We start from the raw sequence: 12,713 nt of genomic DNA, 5'->3' as shown, positions 1-12,713 counted from the left end.
GTAGATTATTTTTAATGTTTAAAACTCTATGTGACATTAGAATAAATGCAATGAAAGCATTGCCTTAATAAAAAGTAACATGAAAGTGTTTTTGAACAATATATATAATATATTTCTTTGAATGGCCCTGTGGTTAGACTTTTCCAGCTTCTTACTGCTGCTCTTCTGACTTTAGCTGTTTCTGTTGTTTTGTCTGTGTTTTGTTATTTTATACATCTTTATTTCTGTTGCGGCTCTGAGGTTGTCAATCTAATACTGTTTGTGTTCAGTCTGCACACTTGTGGTCCAAGTATTCATTGTTTTGTAATGTGTTTTGAGGCATTTATTGTGTTGAAATGTTAATGTTTTGCTAACAAATACATGCAACGGACAAGTTGCTTCAAGGAGATGTTTGAGAGCCAAACCTGTATTATACTCTAGCCATCTCACAAGATATCAGTAAGTTTTAGGAAGGCACAAATTTCTTGGAATATCCAAGACCTTTGCTCAGTATTACGTTCTGTTTTAGCCAGCCATTGTAATAACTTAATGAACATCAGCAATTGTCTTTTAATAACTAACTGTACTTGTAATAAATTCTTTAATCATCCTCTTGGTAGTCCAAGAGAAGGGGTCAGCATCCTCTTTGCTTTTTAATTAGGTTGACCCACCTCTTTCAGCCAGTACTTAACCCAAATTTTACAGATATGACTTGCTGTGTTCCTGAATTATTTTACCTACATTGTTGTAATATCTGACGCTGCTACTATTTCATTAATCGAGAGTGAGCAAGCCAAGTTAATAGAGTAATTAAGTAGTGAGTGAGTTTTATTAATCAATAATATGTAGCAACATTTTCTTCTACTAAATTTATCAAGCATTTTCCAGTTTTATTTACCTCGTACAGTGGGGCAAAAAAGTATTTAGTCAGCCACCGATTGTGCAAGTTCCCCCACTTAAAAAGATCAGAGAGGCCTGTAATTTTCATCATAGGTATACCTCAACTATGAGAGACAAAATGAGAAAAAAAAATCCAGAAAATTCACATTGTCTGATTTTAAAGAATTTATTTGCAAATTATGGTGGAAAATAAGTATTTGGTCACCTACAAACAAGCAAGATTTCTGGCTCTCACAGACCTGTAACTTCTTCTGTAAGAGGCTCCTCTGTCCTCCCCTCGTTACCTGTATTAATGACACCTGTTTGAACTCGTTATCAATATAAAAGACTCCTGTCCACAACGTCAAACAGTCACACTCCAAACTCCACTATGGCCAAGACCAAAGAGCTGTCAACGGACACCAGAAACAAAATTGTAGACCTGCACCAGGCTGGGAAGACTGAATCTGCAATAGGTAAGCAGCTTGGTGTGAAGAAATCAACTGTGGGAGCAATTATTAGAAAATGGAAGACATACAAGACCACTGATAATCTCCCTTGATCTGGGGCTCCACGCAAGATCTCACCCCGTGGGTTCAAAATGATCACAAGAACGGTGAGCAAAAATCCCAGAACCACACGGGGGGGACCTAGTGAATGACCTGCAGAGAGCTGGGACCAAAGTAAAAAAGGCTACCATCAGTAACACACTACGCCGCCAGGGACTCAAATCCTGCAGTGCCGGACGTGTCCCCCTGCTTAAGCCAGTACATGTGCAGGCCCGTCTGAAGTTTGCTAGAGAGCATTTGGATGATCCAGAAGAGGATTGGGAGAATGTCATATGGTCAGATGAAACCAAAATAGAACTTTTTGCTAAAAACTCGTCGTGTTTGGAGTAGAAAGAATGCTGAGTTGCATCCAAAGAACACCATACCTACTGTAAAGCATGGGGGTGGAAACATCATGCTTTGGGGCTGTTTTTCTGCAAAGGGACCAGGACGACTGATCCGTGTAAAGGAAAGAATGAATGGGGCCATATATCGTCAGATTTTGAGTGAAAACCTCCTTCCATTAGCAAGGACATTGAAGATGAAACGTGGCTGGGTCTTTCAGCATGACAATGATCCCAAACACACCGCCCGGGTAACGAAGGAGTGGCTTCGTAAGAAGCATTTCAAGGTCCTGAAGTGGCCTAGCCAGTCTCCAGATCTCAACCTCATAGAAAATCTTTGGAGGGAGTTGAAAGTCCGTGTTGCCCAGCGACAGCCCCAAAACATCACTGCTCTAGAGGAGATCTGCATGGAGGAATGGGCCAAAATACCAGCAACAGTGTGTGAAAACCTTGTGAAGACTTACAGAAAACGTTTGACCTCTGTCATTGCCAACAAAGGGTATATAACAAAGTATTGAGATTAACTTTTGTTATTGACCAAATACTTTTTTTTCACCATAATTTGCAAATAAATTCTTCAAAAATCAGACAATGTGATTTTCTGGATTTCTTTTTCTCATTTTGTCTCTCATAGTTGAGGTATACCTATGATGAAAATTACAGGCCTCTCTCATCTTTTTAAGTGGGAGAACATGCACAATTGGTGACTGACTAAATACTTTTTTGCCCCTCTGTATATCTAACCAAAAAAAAATCTTGTTTATCAATGCGCACCAGAAAATTGGTAGATAGTTGAATCTTTGTCATTTTTAGTTTGAAAAAGTCATGTATTTTATGCAGAGATTAATTGCAAAGGTAGAGTTTTAGATGCAGGGGTGGGGTGGAATTAAATACCAGTACACTGAATGCTAGGTCACTAGTCATTTTATATATTTAAATTTATTGGGAATCATTCTGAACTTGCTTTTGGTTACCAAGGAGTCTGTCCACAAATAGTTAATCAATTTTTCACTTGTTTACAAGGTTTTTATTTCCTTTATAATTTCTTGACTGTATTTTCTGATGCTGATCCCAGAAATAATGTTAATTTTCCCATCATGCAAGGTTTTTGAGAAACCGCTAAATCTTGTAATATAAAGTATAAAATTTTCAAATCTGGGTGTTTCACATAGTCATGGGTGCTCGTGTTTAGCTGCCTGGCAGTAGCTCATGATCTTCTCAGGTCAAAATCCTTATATAGTAATAACTGGTGCAGTTTATACTAGACTTGCTAGCTAAAATACTGCAAGAAAATCTGTCTGATGTGTCCTTGGGTGTGCTCTGACATGCCCCTTCAAGACAAGACTGTGGCTTGTTTCCGTGGCAACGCAACCCTTCACATACCTAGCAACAGCAGCAAGTAGCAGCTGTAGTCTTTCTAATTGATACCAGTGCCAGTGAGTATTACTTGTCAGCTCTGTGTATAAGGAGTGAGGTTGCCCTCTGTGTGACTTGCATGCAGAGAACTTGTCTGCAACATATCCATCACAGGTGCCAAGTCTTTTTTAATGAAGTGACATCTGATTGTTATGTGGTAATCTGCTGCCTGTGCGTTAAGCTGTCGGAAGTTAGGGCTATTCTCTCTCTGCTGACCGGAGAGACATACTGATGCATTGCTTAAAATCTCCATAAAGCCTAGGTACAACAACTTCAGTGATTTGCTTTCCATTTGGTATAGCATACTGCAGTTTAAAAACCAGTTGACCGTACTGACCATTTGCAGTCACATGGATGGATTGCTTTTTCTTGGATGTGAACATGATCCAACAGAATGGTGACTGTTTGACTCATCATTGTTAAGTTTGAAAGCTGTTTTGCTTCCATACCTGTCGGATATGGTGCTCATATGAAGGAAACGTACAAGACCCACACTGTCACACTGCATGTTCAGTACTGGAGGTATAATTGTAATATGTGCAGTGATCTGAAGGTGATTGCAATTCTTCTCAGTCTGCAGCTTGGATGCACCATGTACTGTTTTCTTTGTGAGTAGGACAGCCGAGCAAGAGATTGACATTACTGATAAAGGACTGGCCACCTTGCAGGAAATTGGTTCCAGGGCAGAAGAATTTTGCACGTGACTCGCTGGTTTATCCAAAGAACATATGCCTTCCACCTTTGCACATCAAACTTGGGCAAATGAAAAACTTTTTGTTAAGGCAGTGAACAAGAACTGTGAAACCTTGCATACTTCCAACAGATGTTTCCACATGTCGGGTATGCCAGGATAAAAGAGGGTATTTTTGTTGGCCCACAGATCTGAGAGGTGATGGACAGTCACTTTGGCTTTCTGCAGGGTGCCAAATGTGTCCCATGGGCCACCTTCAAGAATGTAATTTCTAACATTCTTGTGCAACTAACAAGGCACCAAACTACATCAAACCTTCGGCCCATTCTGAGGTCCTTAGCACTCTGGAGAAGGTTTTTGTCCAGGATATCCCTGTATTTGGCCTCTTTCATCTTTCCCTTGATTGCAACCAGTCGTCCTGTCCCTGCAGCTGAAAAACACCCCCACAGCATGATGCTGCCACCGCCATGCTTCACTGTGGGGACTGTATTGGACAAGTGATGAGCAGTGCCTGGTTGTCTCCACACATACCGCTTAGAATTAAGGCCAAAAAGTTCTATCTTGGTCTCATCAGACCAGAGAATCTTATTTCTCACCATCTCAGAGTCCTTCAGGTGTCTTTTAGCAAACTCCATATGGGCTGTCATGTGTCTTGCACTGAGGAGAGGCTTCCGACAGGCCACTCTGCCATAAAGCCCTGACTGGTGGAGGGCTGCAGTGATGGTTGACTTTCTACAACTTTCTCCCATCTCCTGACTGCATCTCTGGAGCTCAGCCAAAGTGATCTTTGGGTTCTTCTTTACCTCTCTCACCAAGGCTCTTCTCCCCCGGTAGCTCAGCTTGGCCGGACGGCCAGCTCTAGGAAGGGTTCTGGTCGTCCCAAATGTCTTCCATTTAAGGATTATGGAGGCCACTGTGCTCTTGGGAACCTTAAATGCAGCAGAAATTTTTTTGTAACCTTGGCCAGATCTGTGCCTTGCCACAATTCTGTCTCTGAGCTCTTCAGGCAGTTCCTTTGACCTCATGATTCTCATTTGCTCTGACATGCATTGTGAGCTGTAAGGTCTTATATAGACAGGTGTGTGGCTTTCCTAATCAAGTCCAATCAGTATAATCAAATACAGATGGACTCAAATGAAGGTGATCTCAAGGATGATCAGAAGAAATGGAAAGCACCTGAGTTAAATACATGAGTGTCACAGCAAAGGGTCTGAATACTTAGGACCATGTGATATTTCAGTTTTTCTTTTTTAATACATCTGCAACAAGTTCAAAAATTCTTTTTTTTTGTCTGTAAATATGGGGTGCTGTGTGTACATTAATGAGGAAAAAAATTAATTTAAATGATTTTAGCAAATGGCTGCAATATAACAAAGAGTGAAAAATTGAAGGGGGTCTGAATACTTTCCGTACCCACTGTAATTTAAAAGATGCAAATGATTTGTCAATTTAGCAGTACTAATTCAGAATGGAAACCACAAATCTGTGAATGTGTTTTTCATTGCTGGATCATCCCACTATTGTTCATAATAAATCTAGTGGTTTATGGCAGGAATAATATTGTGAATAATTTGGTTTGAATGATCAACTGTCTTTGGAAACAGCTTGATAGTTAGTTAGGTTACCTGCAAGCATTAATAACCTAATATTTGGTGTTTATATTTTGCAGGTGGATGAAGATTATATTCAAGACAAATTTAACCTAACAGGACTAAATGAACAGGTCCCACATTATCGCCAAGCATTAGACATGATACTTGATCTAGAACCAGGTGAGCCAGAAAGAATGGCTAATAAACTGAATGTCCTTTTTGCCAGGTTTATTCTCTCTACTAGATAGATAGATAGATAGATAGATAGATACTTTATTAATCCCAATGGGAAATTCACATTCTTCAGCAGCAGCATACTGATACAATAAATAATATTAAATTAAAGAATGATAATAATGCAGGTGAAAAACCGACAATAACTATGTATAATGTTGAATGTTAACGTTTACCCCCCCGGGTGGAATTAAAGAGTCGCATAGTTTGGGGGAGAAACGATCTCCTCAATCTGTCAGTGGAGCAGGACAGTGACAGCAGTCTGTCGCTGAAGCTGCTCTTCCGTCTGGAGATGATACTATTAAGTGGATGCAGTGGATTCTCCATAATTGATAGGAGCCTGCTGAGCGCCCTTCGCTCTGCCACAGATGTTAAACTGTCCAGCTCCATGCCAACAATAGAGCTTGCCTTCCTCACCAGTTTGTCCAGACGTGAGGCGTCTTTCCTCTTAATGCTGCCTCCCCAGCACACCACCGCGTAGAAGAGGGCGCTCGCCACAACTGTCTGATAGAACATCTGCAGCATCTTATTGCAGATGTTGAAGGACGCCAGCCTTCTAAGGTAGTATAACCGGCTCTGTCCTTTCTTGCACAGCGAATCAGTATTGGCAGTCCAGTCTAATTTATCATTCAGCTGCACTCCCAGATATTTATAGGTCCGCACCATCTGCACACAGTCACCTTTGATGATCACTGGGTCTATGAGGGGTCTGGGCCTCCTAAAATCCACCACCTGGTTTTGCTGGTGTTCAGGTGTAGGTGGTTTGAGTCACACCATTTAACAAAGTCATTGATTAGGTCCCTATAATCCTCCTCCAGCCCATTCCTGATGCAGCCCACGATAGCAGTGTCATCAGCGAACTTTTGCACATGGCAGGACTCCGAGTTGTATTGGAAGTCCGATGTATATAGGCTGAACAGGACTGGAGAAAGTACAGTCCCCTGTGGCGCTCCTGTGTTGCTGACCACAATGTCAGACGTGCAGTTCCCATGACGCACATACTGAGGTCTGTCTTTAAGATAGTCCACGATCCATGCCCCTAGGTATGAATCTAATCCCATCTCTGTCAGCTTATCCCTAAGGAGCATAGGTTGGATTGTGTTGAAGGCGCTAGAGAAGTCTAGAAACACAATTCTTACAGCACCACTACCTCTGTCCAAGTGAGAGAGGGATCGGTGTAGCATATAGATGATTGCATATCAGGAGAAGGTGGGAGCAGAGGATGCCAACTGCAGAGGGTCAAGGGCGTGTTGAACCTGTGGCCTAAGGTGGTGAAGCAGCAGCCTCTCCATGGTCTTCATCACATGTGATGTCAGAGCAACAGGCCGAAAGTCATTCAGCTCACTCGGACGTGATATCTTTGGGACTGGGGTGATACAAGATGTTTTCCAAAGCCTCGGGACTCTCCCCTGTTCCAGGCTCAGGTTGAAGATGCGCTGTAGAGGGCCCCCCAGCTCCGATGCACAGACCTTCAGCAGTCGTGGCGATACTCCATCTGGACCCGCTGCTTTGCTGGCACGAAGTCTCCTCAGCTCTCTGCTCACTTGCGCTGCTGTAATTATGGGTGGGGATGTCTTTCCTATGCTGGTATCAGCAGAAGGATGTGTGGAGGGTGCAATACTCCGAGGTGAGAGTGGGTTAGGGTGGTCAAACCTGTTAAAGAAGATGTTCATTTGGTTTGCTCTCTTCACGTCTTTCTCGATTGTGGTACCCCGCTTCGAGCTGCAGCCAGTGATGATCTTCATCCCATCCCACACTTCCTTCATGCTGTTATTCTGCAACTTCTGCTCCAGCTTTCTCCTGTACTGCTCCTTCGCCGCCCTGAGCTGGACTCGGAGTTCCTTCTGCACGCGCTTGAGCTCATGCTGATCACCGTCTTTAAAAGCCCTTTTCTTCTGGTTCAAAAGGCCCTTGATGTCACTTGTGATCCATGGCTTGTTGTTAGCATAGCAGCGTACAGTTCTTACTGGAACTACAATGTCCATACAGAAGTTGATGTAGTCAGTAGTGCAGTCAACAACTTTCTCAATGTTCTCATTATGAGATCCCTGCAGGATATCCCAGTCTGTAGTTCCAAATAATTCTCTCAGAGTATTCTCAGCCTCCGGGGTCCACTTCCTGAATGATCGTGTTGTTACAGGTAGGACTCTCACTTTTGGTTTATAGTGAGGCTGAAGCAGAACCAGGTTATGATCTGTTTTCCCAAGCGCAGGCAGCGGGGTGGCGCTGTATGCGTCTTTAACGTTTGCATACAGTAAATCAATAGTCTTATTTTCCCGGGTGTTACAGTCCACATACTGGGAGAATGCAGGTAATGTTTTGTCCAGCGTCACATGGTTAAAGTCTCCAGCGATTAGCACAAGCGCCTCAGGGTGCTGCGTTTGTAACTTAGCAACAGCAGAATGGATGATATCACTCGCTGACTCCTCGTCCGCCCGAGGAGGGATATACACGATGACAACAATGACATGTCCAAACTCTCTGGGCAAGTAGTAGGGACGTAAACTTACGGCCAATAGTTCAATATCCCTGCAGCAAGTGGAGTGACCTGAGTGACGTGGTGATGCTTTGATTAAAATCTCCTTAAAGCCTAGGTACAATAACTTCAGTGATTTGCTTTCCATCTGGTATTGCATACTGCAGTTTAAAAACCTGTATCATTTGTTGAAAGCCTTGTGTTTTCTTCAACAGTACAGGTTCTTATATCATTAGTTAAAAACTGCTTTAAATTATTATTTGGGTATGATGTGAATTGATTGGAAGCTTGAAACTATCTGCCACCTCCAGTGTAGATTATTTAGGCTCTACTCGTTTGGATGTCGACTGAGATTATGTTTATGGGTGACATTAGGATAAATGATTTCTCAGATTTGTTGTGTTACAGCGGTACTTCTGAGATGCACAGCTTGAATCCATACTAAGTCCACACATCTAATTTAACTGTCGAGGACACCTATAGGATAGTAAAGTGCTTTTGCCATAGAAAGCGTTTGCAACATGTACTGGATCAGATGCCAAAAGCGAAGATAGGTAAAAGTGTACATGTATTAATTGAGCAAGATAGAGATTCACAAGATCAGTCTTAAGATTTTAAGAATTGATATCTAATTGTTAAAATGAAAAATCCATATTTTTATAAAGGCCTATTCATTAATTAATTTAAGAAGTACTCTCTGCACTGCATAAACTTGCTGTCCTATTGCAAACTGTTCCAGTTTTAAATAACTTACTTAGAATTCTATATGCATAATTTGTGTTTATTATGTTCTATTAATTTATTACTATTGCAATGTACTGTACTTTATGTAAAAAATAAGTGGGATACCTTAGGTGAAATGGTGCCATCTAGTGAATTTTACCAGATTCATTTGTTATTCATTCATTTCAAGTTATTCATATATTTTTTTTTTCCCCGTCCATTTTAATGTCCTCATTAGGGTGTATACCATTAATGAAGCTGTCCAGTAATGGTTGTGTTGGTCTGTTAATGGAAAATGTGTGTTAAAAAGAAACACCTTGGAATAGTTACTTTTTGTTGCCAGTTGTTTCCCCAAAGGCATTGAATTAACATACTGTCTTTGTATACATTTTTTGTGCGACTGATTTCAGACTTGTCTGCCTATATGAATGTGGCTTTTTTCCCCAAATGCAGTGTGCTTGTTGCTCATAACAAGCTTTCTTGTTGCCTTTATGTGAGTACATGGAAAGTTTTTCAGCAGCAGCTGCATTTCTATTACTTGGTAGACCATGTTACACATCAATGAAGAATGTGTTTTGAAGGAAATGGAAAGCTAATTATACTAACTTATATGTCAATTATATGTACACTCAAGTTGTACCAGTAATGTCTTTTCCAAATTACACTGGGCCTGTTTACTTTCCACTATCCTAGGTAATGGTTGCTTTCTGATGTTTACTTGGTTATTTTGAATTTTTTTTTTTCTCTACACACTTTGAGTTTAGGTTCATGATGGTTTGAAAATATTTAATAGTATATGAATATTTATTCAGATACAAGAAATGGAAACTGTGCCATATTATGTAGGAAAAGTTTGCAAAATAATAGTTGGCACAGCAATGTATAACTACAGTGTGTTAATGTTTTATTTGTTTACAAGAAATCGGTAGGAATAAGGAAGTGTTTGAATGCCTGATTTAAAAAGTTAGCTGTATTCAGCAAATGCATACATAGATATGCAGGTAACTAGTGTGATTAAATCTTAAAAATGTGTTTATTTTTTTTTTGGTGTTGTGGCTATTAATAAAAGGACTATATAAAGCCTGTGACAGAGCCCAGTGTCACTGCAGCACAGCCAACCAATGTGTAATGTGTGCATTTGCTATATATATTTTTTTAATAAAGTGCTCTAAGCTTAAAGTCTTAAGATTTGCTTTTTCTTTTTGTTCTATATATTTTCAGATGAGGAACTGGAAGATAACCCTAATCAGAGTGACTTGATTGAACAAGCAGCAGAGATGTTGTATGGATTAATCCATGCTCGCTATATTCTCACTAATCGTGGTATTGCACAAATGGTAATCAGTATTTTTCTTGGTTTATTCAATTAGTTGTCCAATGCTATTTAGTTGGGGGGGAAAATGTTAAGTATTTCGTTTGGTAGCAAGTTATTATCTATGTTGACCCTTTGACTCAATTGTATTAAGGCCTGCAATGTTTGTTTCAGCTGGAGAAATATCAGCAAGGAGACTTTGGTTATTGTCCTAGAGTCTACTGTGAGAACCAACCTATGCTCCCTATTGGTATGTATTTATTGTTTAAATAGTGCAGTATAGGTAAAAAATTAGTGTATTGTAAGTTGGACTTGTAAGGAACTTCTTGATGTTTCAGGTTTTTTTTTTTTTTTTTTTTTGCTGCTCATTGTTTGCTTTAATTGTGCTTTTTTTGACAATCCTTTCAAATGTACTAAACAAATAACTAGGTGGTAGCATTAAGGAGACCGACCATAGCTGGCGATCATGGGTATTGGCGCTAAATTAATATTCTTTTAGGTTATTCTTGGGTTGGGGGGGGGGGGGGGGGGCTTAATAAATGAAGGCATGAATTAATAATAAGTGTCTAAAATGTAAAAGTGTTGCAATATTTAGCATGTTTGCAATGTGTGTAAGAGAGAGTGGATGTTGTGATGGGCTGGCACTTGATTTAGAGTTATTTCCTGCCTTTACCCAAGTCATAGAGAGAGAAATAAGATGAATTACTATTTATATTTAAACTTGATTTTTGGTCATTTTTGCTATTGTACTGTTCACTTTTTAAAAAGTGTATATGCAGTGGTTCTGCAAGAGATTTCTGAATCATTTTTAAGATATGTTTATGTATTTTCATGTCCAGGATTACATTTGATAGCCATTTAATTAAATATATTTATTATTGAAAAGCAAACTTGTATTTCAAAACCCATTTTTAATAGATGAATAACGCGATATGTTGGATTGTGTTAAATTTCTTTCAGTTAGTTCAGAAGTGGTTAGCTTTGTTTCATCTTTTTTAAAGTGATCCCAAACAATCTTGTTCTGATAATGAGTGAGCTTTTGTTACTTTTTTTATGTCTTTAAATTATTCCTTTTCATGTAACTATCATGTGTAAGCTCTTTAAGCAAACTTCATTTGGCAAGTTGAGATTACTATTTAATGATTGTATTGTTTTAAAATGTAATAAATGGTAAATATGCAGTTTTGGTGCAGTTTGCACGTAACAATGATTTTAGGACGTCATCAGCTGCTTAGGTGCCCTGTTCCAAAACAATTCCAAGTTTTTTTTTTCCTCTCACAGGTTTTGATTTTTATATAAGAAATTCAATGCACATACTTGGCAATTATCTTCTTGGATGTATTACATAACACCGCTAAAGAAAAACAAAACAAAACTGCCTTACTATTGTTATTAGTAATTTTCAAATTTTTAAAATATGCATTTTATGTTTGAGAGTTCACATATAATGCAGTAAACACCTACGGTCATTGGTGTGTTTTTGGTCCAAACGAAACAAGTTGGCTCAATTTTTTTAGTGTGTGGTTTCCAGTGTATTTTGAGAGCGATATCTTCAACTTGTATACTTTCTTAATTCACTCATCTAACAGCTGTTGTTAAAGGCAAAACATGTCTGCAGTGCAAGTGGGTGAAATGCCAGAAGAGGTGTATGTGGCAACAGCTTATACGAACCTCCACTACGTGGGGCACTGCTCTAGTTGCTTGAGATAATGAACTGTTAGTCTATGACTGATAAATGAATGGAAGAGGAAAGGGATTATGCAAGGGTTGCACTGTAAGTGTAGAATGAAACCTATATTAATGGTCAAAAGTTTTAGAACACCCCCATTTTTCCACTTTATAATGAAAGTTAAGCAGGTCAAGACCTGTGAATAACCTGAAATAGTAAAAAGATAAGCGGTTAGCTGCCAGAGATTTAAAAAATAGTTTACCAAAAACTGAAAAATAGTTTTCAGAGTTATTCTAAAAAGACCTTTTTTCAGGGAACAAGTAATGGGTTAACAGCTTTAAGTTTTCTGCAGCAGTTTAGCTATTTAAGACTTGAAAGCTGATGCAAATAATTCCTGCAGGAGTCCCAACTTCTGTTGATTACTTACAAAAACCCTCTGTCTGTATTAAAGCACTGTTTGAACAAACTATGTTGCTACACCTTCTGACACATTATTTGATCAATATTACACTGTAGTAATTAGTATATTGTTATCATAACAAGGGAAGACCGACAAATCATTATAAACTCTTCTGGAAAGATCACAGTCATCTGTTAGTGACTACAGTTTTATACACGAGCAAAAAGGAACTTGGAAACTGGAGGAAACTCTGATTAGAACAAGTCTACCACACCCAAAGCCACAAGAGCAGGGGTGTCGAACTCCAGTCCTGGAGGGCCGCAGTGGCTGCAGGTTTTCATTCTAACCATCTTCTTAATTAGTGACCAGTTTTTGCTGCTAATTACTTCTTTTAATTAGCTTGACTCAGGCCCCTTAGTAGTTTCTTTTTCTTTAATTAGCGGCCAAACA

General features: G+C 39.5%; 1 protein-coding gene across 2 annotated transcripts in view; it reads left to right on the top strand.

The window, feature by feature from the left end:
* Nucleotides 1-12,713, top strand: part of csnk2b (casein kinase 2, beta polypeptide) — a 33,994-nt gene that overhangs the window by 12,680 nt on the left and 8,601 nt on the right. For both annotated transcript variants that reach the window (XM_028801180.2, XM_028801188.2), the window contains exons 3-5: nt 5,527-5,629; nt 10,104-10,219; nt 10,369-10,444. In XM_028801180.2, coding sequence (XP_028657013.2) covers nt 5,527-5,629; nt 10,104-10,219; nt 10,369-10,444 — 295 coding nt within the window. The remainder of the gene's footprint in view (nt 1-5,526; nt 5,630-10,103; nt 10,220-10,368; nt 10,445-12,713) is intronic.

Source organism: Erpetoichthys calabaricus, chromosome 1, assembly GCF_900747795.2.
Source record: "Erpetoichthys calabaricus chromosome 1, fErpCal1.3, whole genome shotgun sequence".
NCBI classification, from domain to species: domain Eukaryota; kingdom Metazoa; phylum Chordata; class Cladistia; order Polypteriformes; family Polypteridae; genus Erpetoichthys; species Erpetoichthys calabaricus.
Note: the sequence above shows the minus strand (reverse complement) of the source record. Positions and strands in the feature narration are given on the sequence as shown.